Source organism: Centrocercus urophasianus, unplaced genomic scaffold (genome assembly GCF_019232065.1).
Source record: "Centrocercus urophasianus isolate 14NV4802_14NV808 unplaced genomic scaffold, USGS_Curo_1.0 seq_18, whole genome shotgun sequence".
Taxonomy (NCBI): domain Eukaryota; kingdom Metazoa; phylum Chordata; class Aves; order Galliformes; family Phasianidae; genus Centrocercus; species Centrocercus urophasianus.
Genome location: NW_024884733.1, coordinates 12,879,640 through 12,901,016, shown reverse-complemented (window position 1 = coordinate 12,901,016; position 21,377 = coordinate 12,879,640). Strand labels below are relative to the sequence as shown.

At 38.8% G+C, this 21,377-nt stretch overlaps 1 protein-coding gene across 1 annotated transcript; it reads right to left on the bottom strand.

Moving 5' to 3' along the window:
- Positions 1 to 414: 414 nt before the first annotated feature.
- Positions 415 to 21,372, bottom strand: ALG14 (ALG14 UDP-N-acetylglucosaminyltransferase subunit). Its single transcript, XM_042819832.1, has 4 exons — positions 21,222 to 21,372; positions 19,553 to 19,704; positions 15,275 to 15,397; positions 415 to 791 (listed from the first exon to the last, which is right to left on the bottom strand). Exons 1-4 carry the CDS (start codon positions 21,370 to 21,372, stop codon positions 561 to 563), a joined length of 657 nt encoding a protein of 218 aa, XP_042675766.1. The 3' UTR covers positions 415 to 560.
- Positions 21,373 to 21,377: the final 5 nt, after the last annotated feature.

The window sequence follows — 21,377 nt, the reverse complement described above, 5'->3', positions numbered from 1 at the left end:
ACAGATTATAAAGGACAGTTTTGACAGGCCCAGAGGAAAAATGATACTGGTTGAATGCTTTGGGGGGGGAGAGCTTGGAAGACTGTAGAGCACAAACTGTCAAGAAGCCAACTTAATATAACTGTTTCCTTTATACTCTAAGGATTCACAAGGGACTTCACTGCTAGCATACAGGAAATCAAGTCTGTTGTGCTAGAACAAGACTTTGTTTCTTACAATTTAGAAAACTACACAAAGTTTCCTTACAGGAAATGTTACAATTCATACAAATTCCCATATTTATTTGTAGACAAAAATTGCTATTCACATAGCAGGAAAACTAGATGAAAGCAGAAACAGCATAGACTTACTGCCATTATGGGTATTGGTGCACAGAACTTCATGATGGCAATAAATACAACTACACAAGTGTACTAAAACATAGAGATATCTTTATTACCGTCTGTTTTTCCAGTACTGGCCTAATTTTTAACAGGAATCCTTGAAAACAAATTATGTTACACTAATGAATTTTTTCAGTGAGGAACTTTAAGAGTTTATTTTAGGTAAAGCCTGTCCTGTTATACTATTCGACCAAGATAAACTGACTTAGGATATTTTTCCTTCAGAGCAGGCCATTGAACAATGAAGTAATCCGAAAAATAGTAAAGAATTTTTCCAGACAGGGATAAAGTTTCCACGCGGCAGATGCTTTCTACGTACACAATGATTGCTCTTTTCATTCCTAGAAGCCCAAGAAGAAGAGCAGATATACAGACAGGAACACATGTTCCTGGTCCGTTGCACAATATCTAAAAGAGATGAAACATTTTACAAAAGTGAAACATTATTTTGTTCATACAGTTAAGAATTGAAACTGTACGCATTCTTGTAATACTACGTTTACACCCCCATCCCCTGTAAAATAAATAAATAAATGAATAAATCCCAAAGATATTTAAAATAAACAGAAGAGGCAATTGAATACATTAAAAAAAGGGGGGGAGGATGGGGGGAAGTGCAATCCAAAGGCATTATTTCTAAGTAGCTGCCAAAAAAGATCTTCTTTCATTACATGTCAAGGAAGAGGAGAAGAGTTCTGAAATGGTACAGCCTATTTCTAGGAAGGAAGCAAAAAGAACTGCTGGACTTGGATATATACTTACAGCTTTGTGCTGTATCACTCATAAGATTTGTTCCAGATTAAGGCGTAATAAGGCCAACCAAATTTGAGTAATATTATTAAACCTTGCATTCAGTTATGAACTTCTTGAACTTTGGCTTAAGTCAGCAAAACACTTAAAAGAGTTCCGAAAAAAATGTGCTAATAAATTAGGATCTTCATCAAAACCTGCTAGCTCGTAGGCACAACCAGATTATTTATTTATTTATTTATTTTATTTTATTTATGTTAGTATTCACCTATTGGCCTTTTTTATGTATACCTATTTCTAGGTATATGCTGCATATTTGTAGCAGAGGATCTCAAATTCACTTATAAATATTAACAACAAAAAAAACTGGTCTTTCAAACTTAGACATTAGTAAATTGACAAAAATCTTGCTTAAAACAAAAAGCTTTAAACCAGGGTATGCATTATGTGCACTACTTGAGAACCAAAATTGATCTCAGGCAAGGAATTTCTTACTAAATTTAACAGCTACCATGTAATCAACACTTTTCTGCACAGCTGGGGGTTATGTGGAAATAAAGAGCTCTTTTACAAATCATGGCCCTATATCCTATGTACTTACATTTTTGTTCCAAGTTCACCAGCTTGTGAAAAATATTATATTAGTAGGGAGGGAAAAGAAAAACATCAGAATTTCTGTATCAGGGCTGTAGCGAATATTTCAGAACGCTTCCTTTCCTGCTTTGTGGCAAGATCCCAGTGACAGGCTGGCTGACAGCACCTTGCCTCAGTGAAATGCAGGCACTTCTGATACTGCCGAGTTCCAGACCTGACAGCAAATACTGTCCTTTGCCTTGGAGATGGCCCCAGAAATTTAGCCTGGGGATGTGATAACCATAATGTAATGTTTTCTTATCCGAATCAACAGAACTGAATATTGTATGTGAAGTTATTCTGATTTTATTGTTGCTCTTAATTGAACTACTTATTCACCCAAGACTTGCTGAGTTGCCCGGCAGTCCCTTTGAAACAACACACTGTCTACTATTTTAATCTTGAAATACTTGTATAAGAAAATCACAAATACTTGCATAAGAAAATTCCAACAGTGTAACTTTTATGTCAACAATTATATAGCTAAGAAGTGAACAAGCTGAACACATCCAATTTGCATACAACATTTCTGAAATGAGAATAATAAACTGGTTTCAAATCTCCCCTGCTGAACGTGCTTTCAAGTAAATCCATGCTGGAGTTTAAAAGCATACTCTACCATCTGCTGAGAATGAAAATCTGGGTCTTATATATTTGGCATGGCAAATAAGGACATGAACCAACCACACTCTGCCTTTTAGCATTTCAAAGAAACTGTTCCATACCTGTGAACTAAACCATGCATTTTGCCCTATTTCTTGCCAACTTTGATTAATTTGCTCTGATGTTGATCCTGTTACTGGTATACAGCTACTGATATCTAAATTTAAGCATGTTTGGGTAATAGCATTTGTTAATAATCGCATTCTTTAGTAATAGTATTTATTACTGTAGACATAGGCACATGAATCAACCTGGAGTGTTTTTGGGAGTTCACAGAGCAAGAAAAAACATCAGGGTTTTTGCTGCAGAACCACACTGTTTCAGGCAAATATATGAGAAACACGGAAACAGTTAAAAAAAAAAAAAGTGTTTACTGCTTTTTCTTGTAAGTTAAATATTCTGTCTGACTATTGTTTTCACATTCAAGATTCTACTTTAAATAGACAGATAAAAATGCATACCACTGCTAAACAGAAAATCCCTTATCCTTTCCTTGAGTAGAGCTACGTGCAGTACCATCACTGGCTTGTTCTTGCTGCTGCCCCACACCTTTCCCTGCTGCATTACACTCCCATTCCCTCCCTTGCCCTTCCCTCACTGTCTGCCATTTCAGCAACTCTGCACTCTGCTCAGCCCACGGAGATGCCTCCACCCATTCTTTCTTCCCTCATCTTTTTGCTTTCCATGCTCTTCTCCCTCTGCAGCCCTGCTCTCAGGCAGACTATCTCCTGGGCTTGCGCTGGCTCAGCCTGCTGTCTAAAGCAACAGTAGTTTCCCATTGCTCCCTTACTTTCCATCGTCTGACACAAAAAGTAACATTAGGATTCAGGTCTGGTAGAAATTCTAACATCCTCCTTGTCTCAGAAGCTGAGGGTGGGTAAAGCAGGTTTTATAAAAGCCAAATTATTATAGTAATGGTCTTTATCAACATTCTGTGCCGTACACTTCACTCTTCTCTAGGCTTTTTGACGTTTAGTATTCTTGTCTCAGGGTAAACACACACAAAACTAAATATTGGAATGAATTCAAACTAAGCATACTCACAAAAAACAGTGTAACAAAATAATATTTAAATAGGTCCATCTGCTAAGATCTATGTAGATCTGTAGACCACACTGAGATGGTGTTTTTGCTTTGCTGAGGTAAGAGCCAGAAAAGAAAAGATCAAAATGAAAATCACAATGAAACCTCTTTACTGCATATGTTTTTTGATATGACAATTTACATCTCCTACTAGCTGTTAAGAAGTCACAATCTGCTTCTCAGTTGCCCTTTGATTCACAGAAAACTATTTTCACAAGGAAAAGGATCAGGAAAATTACGGAGTTTCTAAAATAATCTGTAATAAAACATTATCTGACCACAGCTCTTTAGTCCTCTGCTCCTTCCCCTTCCACACATACCCCTTCAAACAAGACGGAGCTCTTGTGACAGGATCTCTGCATGCACAATGTCCATAAGGTGCCCCGGCTACAATGTTCACATTCTAAAATTCTGTTTTAGGAATCCTCCCCTGAAAGGGACTGGTATAAACCTGCTGAAGTCTATGGACAAATAGATCCCTATCTGACTTAAGGGTCGTGATCTATAAGTCAGAACTATGAATCAACCTTTCTCATCATTAAAAATTAACCTTCAGTCAACCCTAAGTGCATGTCTAGAGACGTGTCATACTGGAACAATCAGAGTTGCAAACACATAGGAGTGGCAATTCCCTTCCAAAAATCTTGTCTGGCCAGTTCTGCTTACGCCCTCTCACAGCCACCAGGAAGAGCCAACAGCATTCCCACTGCTTGGAATTCAGCATCAGATGCTCATCAGTAGATACAGGGGGAACTTCTGAGAAAATAGCATGTATGTTCTAATAAAGAAGAACCACTGCAGATCTGTAAACTAGAAATGCTGCTGTTCAGCTCATTCCAATGTACAAACTTGCAAAGGTGGAAGGAACTGGATCATCTACAGCCTTCCCAAAGCTCATAACAGAAGATGAGCTGTCCTGATAGTGCATTTCGAAACACTGTTCAGAAGTAAATTTTGGAGAATGATTGATGCCTTCCATCTTGAAAAAATCAGGGCTTCTGTTTTCCCTGCCCAGTAGAATCTGCTGGGGAATCTGGTAGGAAATATTAGTGTTCTCTGGAGCAGAAGCAGGCATCTATTGGGCAAGAAAGGAGAAGGGCCTCTCTAAGGTCGATCTGGCTAGTCAGGGCAAGTGTTTCCCAATATCTATTTACTTTAGCTACAAGGCTGCATGTAGAATATTTGCATTGCATGAGATGTCTCTAAAGACATCTCATTTACTCGGTTCAGCCTCCCTCAAAGAGGCGCAGAAAAAGAAGAGAAAAGGGTCAGACAATTTTTGTGTGGCTTTTGTGACCTTGAGCTGCAAGAGCCCAAGGACTTCCTTGGTCACTGGACTACCTCACCTTGCAGCCAACAAGCTGCATGGAATCACTGCAGATACCAGCAAGGCAGGTCTCTTTACACCTTTTGCATTCACCTTTAATATAAAGAACTTTCCAGATAACTCTTAAATAGGCTGCCTGGCATCACAGCAGAGCCTGTAAGCTAATGTCTACAAACCACAATCCTCATGCAGTTCAACATAAGCAGTCTTCTGAATGGTAAACAAATCAATCTGTTTATTAATGGCGGCTTGACAGTAAAGGGTCAGTATATAACATTCATACTTATTGACTCGATACAACTGACTTCATATTCATCACTTTCACATGAAAATGGAATCGTTCTTGCCTTTGTATTTCAGATATTTTCTACAGCTGCTGAAAGAAAAGAAGCTAAGCCGGCAGGCTGGCACGTGGGGAACTCTGGCACACGGCACCAGTGCAGATAAAAACTTCTTTAGAGCTGGTGAATGCAGCACTGTAGCAGAGTGACATTTACCAGCTAAAACACTGTAACACAGCTTCACTGGGACGAAATGTCAGGGCACTGGTTAAAAACAAAACCAAGAAAAGCAGAAAACTTGCAGTTTTTCCTGTAAAGATGTAAACATACATTTGCTGTATATCCTTAATGGACAAGCATTTGAGTACTGCTTGTATTCCCAAACTAAAATAATCAATTAGACCTCCCTGCTGCCCTGGTAATGCCCTTTCCTAACTGCACTAAGAAGCCTGAGAAAAGGATGTGGTTGGTAAAGACAGACAGCTACTCAAAGAGGCAAAGGAGAGGAGAATGATACAGGATTGACCCAAATCGGGTTATTGTATGATCTTTGTTTATCTATGCAATAGAAGAGACCTACTTTTTTAACGAAGTAAGAAAAAAAAATTACAACATAAGAAAAATTAGGCATTTTATGCTCCCCAGAAAGAAATGTGGGACTAAAAATGGTTACTTATAAATTCTGTTTTCTTCATATTTTTGCTAGACTGCTAAAACTCATCTTTGGTTGTAAACACTTCATTTAAACAGCTTATTAGCATTTGGGAACAGAAAGTAATGGTTCAGGCTGTGAAAGGCCAGAAGGTATCTCTGAGGTTTGTCAGAAAGGTCAAGGAAACCTAAACAGCCGTTCCTGATATTTTAAGGAAGGAAAGGGAAAAGGAAAGGGATTTAAAAAAAAAAAGAAAAGGAAAACAGGGGAGAAAGAGAGGAAGTGGGAAACTGGTTTGAACAACAATTGAAAAGCAGTCAGCACAGAAGACAAAGGAGTTTTCAAATATGACCATACTGCAATGTACTCACAGAACAGATTTGTGAAATAAGCTTTCCTATTTGCAAATAAGACTTTATTTAAAAACAAAAAAATTCTTAAATTTCTCTTTCAAGAGGAAGGAGCATAAATCATTCTTGCTCAGCTCTGAGAAACAGCTTGAACCATCTACAGATGTGACAAAGCTCTTTGGCCAAGGGTATTGCCAGTAGACCCTTGATTCAGACACTGATTTTTACAAGTTTCCCACTTCACCTTGGAACGCAAATTCTGGCTTTGGAATGGGATTTCAAACATCAGCAAGATGTAACGACTAGAGAAAGCTGCTAAAAGGCAAGTCAAGTCATCTGTGCATTTTCATTTTAACTGCATATTCTTAGCTGATGACAGACACCAAAATGTTGTGTTGTTGATAGTCTGTCTTGCATAACAAAAATAAATAATGAAGCGCGTTAGCAAGTTATAATGTATAAAACCTTGAGAAAATCGGCTTTAGAAAACTCTTGAGACAAGGACAGACAAAAAAGCAAGCCTTTCACAAACTCAGTAGAAATAACAATAAACACAATTCAATGAGACACAAATACAGAATTCTAACAGGGGCAGAATGCACTGTCTCAATACAAAGAAATCTCCTTCAGGAAACTGCAAATCTGACCATAGAATAACTTGAAGGATCTCTCAGAAACAAAGGAAATGGAGCAGAAAGAATGGTTACAATGACAGAGAAACCAAGCAGTCAGATTAAGTGAAAGCTATGCAAAGACCCTTGGTCTCTGAAGGGAAAACTACAAGAAAAACCATAATAACAAACTTATTTTTATGGATGGGCCAGTGTTGGATATTTAAGGAGTTTATTCCCTGTTATGAATTCAGAGCGTAATAAATGTCTTTGTGGGTGTTTTGCATGGGGGAGGGACGGGGGGCAAGAGGAGAGGAGTGAGTTAATGTTTTCTGTGGCACATGAAGTAGAATCTACAACGAACTCATTTGTACTCTGCCATGCAAATTATAGAATCTTACAAGCTTACCACCACTTGCTTGTTTTTAGTATCATCTTACTGTATTGAAAAATCCACATTTATGTACTGTAAACTACTCAGCTGAATAATTTCTTACTTCACCTACAGAAGTACCAAGTAACTACATAGGTAGGTGTAATGCAGCTGCTTGGTCTCAGCTGTGTTACCTTGTCCTGCCTGAAGATCCTCAGGGACCTGATTCAACTCACCTGGAGCCTGTGAGAAACACAACTGAGTGCAGTACCTGTGCTGCAGCTCTCTCAATATTTGAGACTCCTCTAATGAAAAAGTTAATGAAAAGTATTGGTGAACAAACATTTCAGCTTTTAATAGTAAATATATTTACTATATGAGCTTATGATTGAGCTGCGAGCCTGATAAGCCAAGAAACTTGGATTGTGCTCATGGCTCTGCTGTGGATTCAGCATGAGATTTAGTATATGATGCTTTCTCTTACATTGGTATTTTCTATCTTAACACCAGGAAAACAATCAATTACTTCTTAGAGAGGATGCATCAAGATTCCTGTATATCCCAAAGTTCTCCAGGTATGGTAAGAATTGCTTTTTTGAGCATGCATTTGTATGGATGGCTAACACAGAAGAAACTGTGACTTTTTCATAGCAAGTAACTCTAAAAGGTTTCAAAAATAAATTATTGGTGTATGTGGAGGTATTGCAGTTATAACAGTGATCAGATATTCTAGAAAATGTATGTCTGTTCAGTAATCAGAAAGGGGAAAAAAAAGAAAGAAATGTTAGAATTTACGAGAGAAAGGGATTTCTACTAAGCTTAATGTAAGTATGGGAGAAGGAGCATCCTTGTTCAGTCTTCTCCTATTTTAGCTGTTTAACATGTCTGAAAATTGAAGATTTGAAACTCAAGAAATACTACCTTAGTATTTTAAATCTTTTTTAAATCTTTAAAGAAAGCAAGATCCTTTTCCAATAATTCCTTGCTATTACTGTTATTGATGGGGGGAGGAAGAAAGTCACTTTCCATTTGAATAATATCAAGGTCAATGAAAAACCTACTAGTTTATTCCTTCTGAAGAATGAAATTACTACCCTGTTCACCTTCCCCTGCAAACTGTAAAAAAACAGCTAAGATTTCACACTATTTCCTGTTTAACTGTACTTACAGAACACAGACTAGGACAAAAAATCTACATGTGTAGTCTGGTGTAAAACAGGTAATTAAAGTAGAATGAATTATACCTGGATACACTTTTGTCTTCTACTCTCTCAATCATGTGACTAATCATGCGCACAAAAGATAGTTATAGTTCTCTATAGCAAGAGCTTGTGTTTGAGCTAATCAGTGGTTACAGCCTGTAGAACTGCTAGGAAAATATTTATTGTCCACTTCTGGGCGTTTTATTGCTAAATTTCATTGTTATTATCACATAATATCCACAGTAGGTGAGGTGCTCTTCAGAACGAGCAGAGACTTGTGTCATTCTGCAAGCAGATTACCCAACTAGAGCAAATCAGACCAGTGAATACCAGAATGGGAGAGAGATGTGGAAGAGTAATTACTTAAATTAGAATGTGCAGTTGGTTTCCTAATGTGCAGTACCTTTTCTCTGCTTTGATGGGAGTATTATTTTCATCGAAGACTAAAAAAGGTTGGAGAAAGCGAGACAGAAATCCTAGCTGGGGTTTTCTCTAGGGGAGAAAAGCAGTAGTTTCATGAAATACTATGGACAAATCCACAACAGGATTTAATTATGACAGCACTAGGTATCATCATTTCTGCCTTCTAGGCGTTCAGTTGCCTGGCTCCAAGTTCTCATCCACTGTACTCAGAAGCAGGGAGCCAGATGATGCGTTTCATGTCGATGTTGGTGCATAAAGCAGTAACAGAAGCTCCCAGTTTCTGGATCTTAGCAGAGCTCAGGAATGTGACTACTTGACACTGTCAAGACGTAAACAACTCAAGTCTGTTTCTGGGTGTGCCTAAGGGCTTAACTGTTGGAAAGAAAGATAACCTGGGTCAAGAAAAGCCTCTGGAGTTAGGCACAACAGCCTTGGGGAAGAAAGAGTTAGAATCAAGACTTAGGTACATGTAGAGATGTGCAAGTTTGACTTTTTTTTTTTTTTTTTTTTTTTTTTTAATGAAGCTAACCTTAAATTTAACCATCCTGTATTTCAGACCAAAAGTGGCAGGTCCACAAGTGGAAAAAAACAAAAAACAAGGTTTCTGGAGAAGTAATTTCCATCCATATATGATGCTTTTGTAGATACATGGAAGCAGAACGGGACATGTGAGCTCAGTGTATTACTCAGCATGGTTGTCATGTATAAAATAAGAATAACAGAAACAATCAATTGAAAACAGTAATGAAGGACAGGTAAGAAAACTGTACTAATACCCATCTGTTGGAATGTTTGTGCTGGTTATTACAACTTTAATTCAACACCAAGACTGTCAATGAGACCAGACAACATCATTACCTCTGTCAGGAGTTTGTGTGAAGAAACAGTGGCAGGAGTGACTTCCAAAAGAAACAGAAGGATAGAAGGTTGCTTAAAAAAGAACAAGATCACAACAGCAGATGCAGACCACAGAATGAACTCCCTACCTACGTTACCATGGAGTGGGCCTGTGGTTTATTGCCACTACTGCTAAATTAATGGGAAGTAAAATTTTGACTTTGCGTAGACGTTGCTCATAATGCAACTCAGCAAAGAGTTTTTGCCAAGTAAGTGAAATAGCAGTTACCAAGCCACACACACCATCAGCTACAAACAGTGAGTACTGTCTTTCAGCAAGCCGCCGTTAGTGCTCTAAGCATCACCTGAGTGTCAGCGCTTGACAAAGCGCTCGGTCAGAGGGCCATGAGAGATATTTCTAACCTTTAGAATCTATTTAAAAGTAAGGGCACAGCTCATCTCCTCATATAAAAAATACTGCTTATTATAGTAGATTGCTTCTACTTGGAAACAGTCCAGAGATTAGATTCAACCATACGTATTGCTAACTGACCTAACATAAGCCTTTAATTGTAAATATCAGTGTGTCTTTCATTAGCCAAGTATTCATTTAATTAGAACTTTAAAGTATGTGTTTTAGGTTATCTAAAACTATTTTCTATGCACATTAGTATCTTTGAAGCTACTGCAATACTAACTGCACTTGTTATAGCAAAAATGCACATGAAATACCTGCCTGAAATCTCAATTTTTACTTCTATTGCATCACCCCTCTGAAATGTAGTGTGTATAAGCATGTCCAATAGGCAGTCACAGGAGACAGAGCTACAAGCTGGCTTAAAGTTGGTAACTTGAACGGCTTTAGATGTCTCTGGGTGTTCAGCAGAGGGTAATTTATATTGTGGCTGCAGGGCAGCTGTACACAGCGTACACGGTACGAGGTGGAGGGGAAAACTAAATTCATATTCATTAACAGCGAGAAGTTAAACAGATTTGGATTGCTCAACTTTGTTTTCTTTTTATAATATACAGCTTATATCACTGACAGTGTTAATCCGATATTCTTGCTCTTGCCTGCTTTGATTGTTTTGATCTTAGAAGAACAATAGTAGATCAGAGAGTGTAAAATCTGAAGAGAGAAAGATTCAGTATACAAAAGAATGTACCAGATAGTCTTAATATTGCATTATACAAAGTTCACTTGTTATGAAGTGAATAGAGAAAAAAATGCCACCACCCAGATTTTGTAGTTTTCCACCAAGTTCTAATAAGAACCGTGATACATGGGACAATAACTTATTATTTGCCATAGTAATTTGTTGAAGTGCTATGAACTTAAGACATTCTGGGCAGAGCACAAAGAACGGAAAATCTTAGCTAAATGAAATAATGATCTCCTTTCACATAGCATACTGTGAACACTTCTGTAACAACTTGAGAAACTCGCTGCAGTGAATTTAACTGGTCTGGGGACCAGGCGTGTGTAATGGGATGTGCAGGCCTCACATGAGTCATACAAGAATTGGTAGGCTGCTGGAAGCATAATCAGCTGTGCAGATTTCAGGCTTCTATAAAAGTTTAAAAGGGAGAGTCCCATTCAGCTGACAGCTGGTGGGAGGGAGACAGCACAGCTTGCAGTACTTGCTGTGCAAATGTAAACTTCTTACTAGAGACTTCCCACGGGAAGGAGGCTCTAAAGTGGAAGGACCGCCTTCTTTGCCTGGATTAACCCCAGCTTTTCCAAATAGCGGTGGGCTGAAAACATCTGCTTATCTCAGGCCCTGCAGAATACTAAAGCAGCAAATGTAGGATCTGCAGTGCAGTAAGGAATGGACCTATGGAGCTTCACATAGCACTTCTACACAATTTCATTACACTGAAGGAGCCAAGGTCTGACCCAATAAGTAGACACCCCACCTGTGGCTGAAAATGAGGAGTGGATGCAATCACTGGACAGTGTTCTATTATGTGGTGCACTTGTAGCCTTTATTTTCAGCTTAAATTTCAAGTGTGCCAGAATAACTGGAATGACTGTGAGCCAGCCAAAGGGCTAGATCACATGAAGGTTTGTTTTCAGGGCTGGCAAATCTCAGAAACAACAAGGACAATGGTTCCGTGAGCAACAAGAAAACTGAAGACTAGGACCTTCTGAACTACTGACTGTAAGCATATCATAGTAAGGCTGTAGCACTATCCCCTTTTGGATATAAAATAATCTACACAAGATCCAATAATTTTCTCTGTCTTCGGGGAAATCTCAGTGTGGCTTGTCTACTTTCTTGTAACTGCTTGAGAAGGATTTGCATCTCTCCCTAGATAGCAGATCTTCCAACCCTTTACTTTGGTTTTAAGTTTCTTCTCATCCTTTCTCTCAGTGAAGGCAATAAAAATCGCTCTTCTCTGAGCAGCTGCCTGTTTTCATGGTAGGAGTTTGCAGTCTTTGAGGCTATGACTGCACATTAAATCTGGCTGTGGATGACGGTGTTACGAGTTGTTTGTGGGGGAATGAAGGTGTAGACAGAGTGTGCTGGCACAAGCCTTGCTTTCCTGGAATTTCAGGTCTCTGCACAGGAAGTCTATGTAAGGTTGACATGTTGTAAAAACTGCCCAGCAGAGATGTGCCTGCAAAACATTTTGACACCTATATTTCTGGAGTTCTGTATTTGGCTTTAAGAATATAAGACAATCATCACTTCTGACGTCTTAATTTTGTTACTTGGTTTAATACTTCTTAAGGGATTTAACTTTGCAGAGTGCAGATGCTCATAACTCAGAAATGGGCCTCTTGAAGATGATCTCAAACTGCACAACTAAACTAACTTTTACATTTCTTAAACTCTCTGAAGGCCCGTTTTAAGTGTGGGTCAAGTCCTGCAAGACAGTAAAGGTCTCCTGGAAGTTGTTTAATTCTTTCTGAACTCACTGTCTTGAAGGAGAGTTAGGTGAAACTGCTTTCTCATGCAAAGTTAACTAAGAAGCTTTGCCAGAAGATTTTGAGAGATACAAAGGGGACGTAATGCTCAAGTGAATAAGTACATATGAAGTAACTCCTGTGCAGCTAGGTCTGCTGTTTCCCCCTATACAGCTCTTTTGGCTTGATAGATAAGCTTGGGTTGGCATAATTAACCTATCTGCTCCAAATCTTGCCTTTGTGCACTTAAAAGGTTTCAGCTCCTTTTGCAGTACTTCTCTTATCCTGCATTCCTTACGCTGAAACTGCAACGCTTATTCTTTTCTCTAGATTTTGGGTGTCTGGAGAAGACTTCATTCAAAGGACTGAGCCTGTATTCTTCAAACTTGCAAATGTTCCTGACAAGCCTAAAAACAAGTGTAAGGATTTGGGGACCACATATACATACAAATGAATTAGAAGCAATTCAAATGCATCATTTCCTCCTGCAGTTCAAGAAAAAGTCTCCTTGACCGAAAATATACAGTACCTGTAAGTTCTGCTGTTTAAAATGATGAAGCTCTCAGCATGATGTAATCATGTGCTTGTTTCTTAACTCAGCATTGATTTCCAGGCCTAAAGTTTTTGATGGATCCTGTAAACTCCACCCTTTCTAGGTCTTTACTAATCATTTACATTCTGCCATGAGTGGGGGGAGAACATTTTCCTCTAAAGGCAATTAAATATGAACAGTTGTTTTACATATTATACAGAATCTTTTGACTGGCAATGGTGAAGCGTTTCAATTCACTTTACTTTGATAAGTGTTTTAAAATCTTTATAGCTTTCTGACTTAATATGTTTTAAAGAATTTCTGAACTATGAGATACATACACAAGCATCTTGTAGTACAGTATACATGTAGTATACAAGCTACTCTGAAGCGGAATAAGATTTGGAATAAAGCTAAAGATGTTTCTGATAGTGGCAGTACGAGCTGCTGTCAATGGGCAATGATGGTACCTGGCAAAAAAATCCTCCCCTTTAGCCCACTTTTAATTGTGGATACAGCAGAATCTTAGGACAGAAGCTTGAACTAGTGGTTTCCTTAAAGACTGCAGAGGTGTTAGGTCTTACAGGCCTTGATAAAATGTATTCTTAATTCTATGAGGACAAGTGTTTTATCGAAGTGTTCTATGGAAGCATTTGGCTTTCACTTTAAATTCCTCCCATAAACAAAAGAACCACAGAATTACATTTGTAACTTCCTGCTCTTCTCCTACAATGTATCCTGTTGACACTTTTAATAATACAATAAAGCTAGAGTGGGATTTTCCAGTCAGTTTCTTTTGCGTTATTTAGTTTTAGAAACATATATATATTAAATGAAACCAGTGGCGTAGCAAAGCAATTCCTAAACATTTTATGCCTTTTAATTATAAACTGTCTGCTTCATGTAAACATTCCCCTACTATTTCCCCCTGAAAATGAAAATCACTGTAAAAGGAAAAGTAACCCATTCCCTCCTCCCTCCCAACTTTATCTCCAATTTCCAGAACAGCCTTGGAAAACAAGAACTGGAAAGAAGACACTTCTGTTGTTCTGCACATTAAACTGCTCTAAAATCCAGGAAGCAAGGAGTTTTAGTTTTTGATCTCATAGGAGCTGACCAATATTACTAAAACTGATGAGATCAAATTATTCACAGCAGCTTCTCTAAATTTTCAAAACAGCTCAAATACATTTGAGCCTCTTTGTAAATCACCATGTAGTTCACAGTTGGAGCTAAAAAATTTGGTGTACAAACATCCTTTGTGTGTGTGTATGTAAGTTGCTACTAAATTATGCAAAATAACTTGTAACTGCACAAGTTCATACAGGTTTCACTGAACTATTATATTTGAAAACACATTAAAACGTTCATTTGAAATTCTGTTAAAATGCATTTTTAACAATGCGTTTGGATATCTGAGTCCTTAATATGACAAACTCAGCAGAAAGTCAGCTTTCACTGAATTTTTACTTAAAGAATTATAAGACTTAAACCTGGGAGCCCAACGTGCGACCTTTTGAGAGCTGCATTAATACGAAACTTTATTGATCAGATATGTCATATTACTTTATTTCTGTAATCTGACAAACCTGAATTCTGATTCGATTAAGTGTGTGGAATATTTAAATATATATTTTGTAATTAGCAGCTCTGGGGGGACTGCAGCTTTGTGAGCAGCTTGAAAAGATTACCGAAAGTGAGAGGAATCTGGTTGCCACTGCAGAAATGATGTTTTTATCATCAGATGAGATAATTAATTGTCAGACAGCCAAAGACTAAGTAAATATGCATGTAGTTGAAAAGTCTATGCAAACAGAAGAATTAAATCTGTTAAATCATATTCCTACTGCTCTGAACCTGTATGTTCCAGACTGGTCATACCATTTCAGGAGTGAAACCAGCTGACAGTATAACCAGGTTTTCAGGCAGAGTTTGTGCTGTTGCAATCCTGAAGAGATATGATCAAGAACCTGCAACCTTGTTTGTGCTAGCTTTGCCAGCATTAACAAGGGGGTGACAAGCTCCCTGGTGTTACCTGAAAACTCTGAGAAGGGAGACTGGTATTTGCTAATCTAATCCACGAACACTGCAACCCGTTCTGTTTCTTGGTATATTGCAACTATTCTTTCAGCTTGTAAAATTAAAAAACTTATGTCCTGTAAAATGCACATCTAAGCAGATATATGAGATCTGCAATGTCTTGGTATTCCAAACGCTTCTGTGATTAGATTATTATGTTCTTAGTAAATTAAAATGTACCTACCAAATCCGGTTTCAGTCTGTACGTCAAAGGAAGGGAATAAAGAATGGAGTATGCGGTTGTTACCACGGAGGAGGTCCAAGATTGTCTAACCTCACGGCTTCTGGGAATGCGATCAAGGGTGAACTGGAAGAGAGCACGATAAAGCTGAATTGTTATTTTTCTTAGACTGTTGTTCCTTCTATAGAGTTATTAGACCTGCCTGTGCCAACATTTTTTTAATTTTTAAGTCGAGTATGGAAATGCTTGGGTAGATGCCTTATTCAGTATTGTGCTTAGCACCCCTGGTGACGAGGTTAAACGAAATACTAGAACTATATATCAATTTTTTGAATCGTTTCTAATGTTACTTTAAAACATTCCTAACTTTAAAAACAATTCTGGAGCAATTCGTCTGCTGTACGTTAACTTTGTGCCCCTCCTAGTGGCCGCCGAGACACACTCACAGGTTTCAGAAGCCAGGGCCCAAACTAGGTGGCTCTCTTCTATTACTTGCTTCGATTCTCTGTGGATTTACACCGTAGAAAATAGAACAACATTTCTCAATTAATGTCCGGTGCATACTGTTAAAATCTAACAGCAGATATCTGTGTCCTTTAAATGAGTGCTCCGTAAGTATTCAGAAGAATATGAAGATGCATACTCAAAATGCAAAACATTTGCCTAAAGAAACAAGAATAACATCTCATAGAAAAAATAAGAAATATTTTTTCTTTGTTGTTTTCCTAGAAAAAGGTAAAGATCTTTCACTGTGTGTAACGGGTATCAAATTAACAAAATACAGATGTTTTCTGTTTGTCTGAGAACGCTGTGCACAAGCTAACTGTAGTCAGGCTAGTCAGGCTTCCTGTGCTCTTCTCAAGTGACACAGAATCCCACTTAAAAATTATTGCTGCAGCAGAGGTCAGTCCTGATGCCAATTAATTTTTTCATTGTTTAGATGAAAAATAAATACATTAAGTACAGTGCACTCTCCTCCAGTGATACTGATATTGTTTAGGTCTGGACGTGGTCACTAACTCCCTTCACATGGGACACCAGATCACTACTGCTCTGGCAGAACTCATACAGAGAGTGAGAGACTCTAAATATTATTAATATTTTAATATTTAATATTAAAATAATATTTTAAGCTCCCCATATTTAAAAACTCCCCATTTACTGCAAATGCAACATTTCTAAGTAACAGAGCTTAGTCCTGGTGATTTGTGACCAAGAGCGTTAGCAATAGCTGTGCATGAAATGCAAACTACATATCAGTCTTGAATAGCAGTAGCTGAGGGCTTTATCACACACAGTGGAAAGAATTAAACACAAAACCTTACAAAGGCAGAATATTAAATTAACTTTCTTGACTGAAATCTTGTTTCATTGCAATAAAGTTTTTTAATTGTAATAATGGAAAGCATTAACAGATGTTACAAACTGGTTGTTTTGCTCTATTTGCAGGTGTTGAAACTGACTGCATTAGTCTGATGACAAAACAGAAAAACAAACAAGGCCCTCGCTCTCCATTCAACAGGATTCTCTCTCTTTTTCAAAGGTTTGGAACAGATCAAATGATAAAAAGAAATGTTTGTAAGTGGAGTTTAGACTTTTGTGTGGTATTACATCCTGCAATAAATATGTATGACAAGGTAGTTTTAGACAGATCAGGCCTGAGTGGAACTATTCAGATGCTCCCCTTCACAGTAAGAATGGTGTTAAATAATATTTGCCAAAGACCTGCACATAATTTTCTTCTTGATAAGCAACTGATTTCAGCAAAACTTGGAAGGGACCCCAAATAGTATCAAAGTAGCAATTTACATGTAGCATTCAAGTAAACATCGAACTGATTTCATCTGTATTCTTCAAAACACACTTCTGAAACTTTTCATTCTGTGTTCTATATTACATGTTGGAACTTCAGCCCATGTGTCAGTCAATTATTGAGTATTAAGCTGGGGAAAAAAATTAGAATTTTGTTTAAAAGGTACTGCCAGGTGTTTCTCATCTAATGGAAACACTGTTAATATTCTGAACAAAGAGCACTCCTACATCTTTTGTTGGAAAACTGCACAGTGTGTACGCAGTATCAGACATAGACAAGCTATGCTCCTATCTTCTGTGGTCTCATACTATTGCATTTCTTTTCCAGCACTTCTGTAATGGAGTCAGAGACCTTGCTGTTTGAGGACAAACATTCCAGACTGGCAATTCAATAATGGTTGATGGAGTACTGTAATTTAAAAACCAGTAATGTAGTCTTTACCTAATTAATAGTACTGTTTTGCAAGCATGCAGACAAAAGTTGATGAAAAATCACCCCTGCTAAAATTATTGCAGTATTCTCAACTGAACATTCCGCAGACCTTCCAAATAACCTGGCTTTATGCAGTCTTTTTCATGCTGAGGAACAAGACTTCCTATCATGATTACTTTCATGAAACATGGGAACACAGAGTAGCATATGTGATCAAATTACACGAACGCTAGTGAATCAGGCTCCTCTTCTCAGACATGATGAATGGGAATATAAGATCCTGTGAAGAATGTGCGTTCTTCAGTCAATATATCTAAGTTGTCTTTCTACTGCTAGACTAGGTCATTGAGAGCTCACGTATGTTCTCTACGCTGAGTGCAGGAGGTAACCTGGGTATCAGCTGAGGGGGCAACCAAGCACAACAGCTGTGATTATGGGCTAGAGAGAAGCGAAAGGTAAGTGACAGTGGGACCAGAGATTCATAAAGAGGCTTTTCTGATTTTCTTTTCCAAAAGATTTAGTGGGTAGAGATGCAGCATTTTCTTTCTTGTAAGGAAGATGTTGCTTCTGGCTTCCTTTCCCTCTCTCTGAATTCTGTAGCTTTTAGAATTGGGATGAGCCATACATCAAAAAGAGAAATTTGTCATATCTGTGGGTCTTTTGCACAGTAATTCACTAAATGAATACAGTGATTTTCTCTTCAATCACCATTATAACCTGTCTTCTGCTCAGTTCTTAGTTCTGGAAAATATACTTCCTTGACAAGAAGAGGAAGAGAATGACTATAGATTGAAGCTGTCAGTTTTCCCCTTTGTTGACTCAAAACTACAAGAAGCCACTAACACATTAGCTTCAAATGCATATGATGCGTACATATTCCAGCACTCAATGCCAAAACATGTCTTGGCTGAGAGCATAATCTGAAAGTTAGCAAATATATGTGATAGGCACGTGACCTTTGCTTTACAAATTCATCTTCTATTTTTGCTCCGAATGTTTTTCCTCAGTGGAAAAAGAATGGCCAAAATAAAGAGCATCTGCTGTGCAGACAGCAAACTCAGATGCAGCCAACTATGTTCCTCTGGCTTTCAGTGCTCAAGGAAAATATAACTACATGATGTGTTAGCAGTTGGAGGGAGTCAGAACGTGAAGTTGCTTAGCAAAACTAAGTATACAAATGGAAAAAATGCCTAACCTTTTAAAACTGAAAATATTTTTAAGAAATGTAATGACCTAGGTTTGGACATTTTTCAGGTAAGTGAGCTGGGAGTTCAGCATTCACTCAGGTGATCAGTCAGAAAGCTACTGGCAGTAAGATGTATTACCTCCTTTTTAAACACCTCTCTAACTAATGCTCAGTTTTAAAACCATATCAAATCACCATTCAGAAACACACAAGAGGGATACAATTCCAAGTAAGTTTTTTTTAGATAAAACATTTTAGATAAAACATTTTTAGATAAAACATTTAAAACACTTATCTCAAAAATAATTTCACCAAGGGAAAAGGCCAAACTGAAAAACACAAAAAATAGCAAACCACCATATTTCTGTCTCCATACTTTTATAGCTACAAGCAACACGTCTAAGTCATTTACAAAACCAAAAGAAACTTATTCTTAGTGTGCTTTTCTTAAGCAACAGATTCCCTTCTTTCTATAATAACTTTCATTACAATTACACTTTCCCATTGTTTTTTATCAATTATAACGTTCACCAGAGGTAAAGATCATTTCAAAACTAAGTAAGATGGCAGTAAATGACATTCATTTTCAGGTATTTTGCATTTTCAGGGTCTATCTAGTTCAGCATTAATCAACTGTGTTTATTTGGCTCACTTTTAGCAACACAAGAAACAGTATATACAGAGTGGCACTTCAGCTGAGCTTCAGTGGCAGTGATTATCAATCACTAGAAAATCAAAAGCACGTGCTGATCTTAAAAATAACCTTTTAAAGAATTGCTTCCAAATTGCCTTGAATTAGAATGTTGCATTAAGATCAAATTATCTTACAAAAATATACTTAACAATTTACCTGGGAATTGGAGAACCTTTCAGCCCTTTTTTGTTCGAAAGAACGTATTTTAGCTTCACTCATCTTATCAGAGTCTGCAAGAACATAGCATCTAGGAGAGTATGACTCTGACAAACAACTGAGCAACCTCAGGATTTCTGTTGTGTGACCTCCTGCAAAACCGAAATATGTTGCTGTTAGTATATGAAATATTTTGTAATCTTCAATTTTTTCAGTTGAATTAGTCACTTTTACTTTTAAAGCTTATTAGTACTAATAATATTGGTAACACTCTTCTAAAATGAAAAGATTCAATTAAAGGATGATTGAGTAACACGAAGGCAATTCAGCTCCCAGTGCAGCTAAACTGATGGAAGTATTTCAGTTAAATGAGATCACAAAGAAATGAGACGTTTAATGTCCTGTACATGATGCAAAATTAATTTGGCAATTGCACTGTAGTCCATATTAAAAAACCACACCCTAGTGCGACTGTCCAAATAAAACTACATGAGAGCCCACTCGTGGCTGCGCTGTGGAGCAGAGACTCTCAGTGAGCACACTGAGTGCAGGCAGAATTCAGGGACTGTGCTATCCCAGCTCGTAATGTTGAAAACATATTGGCAATGATTTCTGAAGCTAAGCCAGGGTAAAAGCTGAGTGCTGGGACACAAACAGTCTGGCCCCTGCCTAAGGCTTCACCTACTGCCCTTGAATGGGTGTTGACAACCTTCTAACTGCAAGGTCACTTTGTTCAGGGAGCTGAGCTGGCAGTAAACCAAAGAGAAGGGGAGACCGTACTCTTGCTATGGCGTAGGGCTGATCTTTTTGTCAGTTTGGTTTCCAGAACTGAAGCCATGTGAATAATTGTAACAATGAAGTGGGGAGGGGGTCACCTGGGGATCAGTTTGGCTGGATCAAAATACCAAGCCCTGAAATATGTGCATGGCCATTTACTGGGTCTATTACCTCTAATTCTGCTGGAAGCTGCAGACCAAAATCATGAACGGAATGTATTCCTGCTATCTCAGGTTGTGTTTCATCAGCCTCCTAAGAGACCTTTGCTGTCAGAGACAGGTGTTCTGAGCTGGCAAACATCTGACCAGCACAGAGCCACGCTGCTGGGCTGGCACAGGAATTTGGCACTTTCCTGCATGATCTATGCAGTGTTTTACAAACACTGGAGGGCTTTTCTCTTGAGCAATGGCCTATTGAAGCCTTCAGTAATTTCAGTGCAACCATCCAAGTATTTCCAAGAGCAGGAGATTCTGAATTCAAAAAGTCTCGAACAATTGAAGATGACATAATGTTGGTCAGTGTTCTGGCAGCAGCACGACGGCAGGGTTAGTTCCTCACCGTCAGCGTGTGAAACTCACGCAGAGGTGATGAGCCCGGGGCTGCTCTGGCCACCTCCGCTGCCAGTTTGCAAGGAAGTCTAACTTATTGAAGGGAACGGACCGTTCAGCAGCCCGGGAAAGGTCATCGAGGTGCACCCGCAGAGCTCACGGGGCGAGGAGGCGGGCCGGGCTGGGGTCTGTCTGCCCCTCCTCACGGCGGCGCACCGCGACTACAGCTCCCGGCGTGCACCGCGGCACAACGCCAGCCCCGCGTTCGGTCTCGCGCCGCGCTGCGTGCCGGGAGCCGTAGTTCCCGTGCCCGCCGCGAGCTCCTTGAGCAGCGCCTCACTCACCGGAGCCGGCCACCACTAGCAGCCTGAGAGGGGCCGTCCGCCGTCCACGGCGTCTCCTCGCCAGGAGCGCCCAGGGGACGAGCAGCAAGGGCAGCAGCAGGAGGAGGAGGGAGGCCGCGGTGCCGCCCGGCGGCGGGAACGAAGGCTGCATGGCGC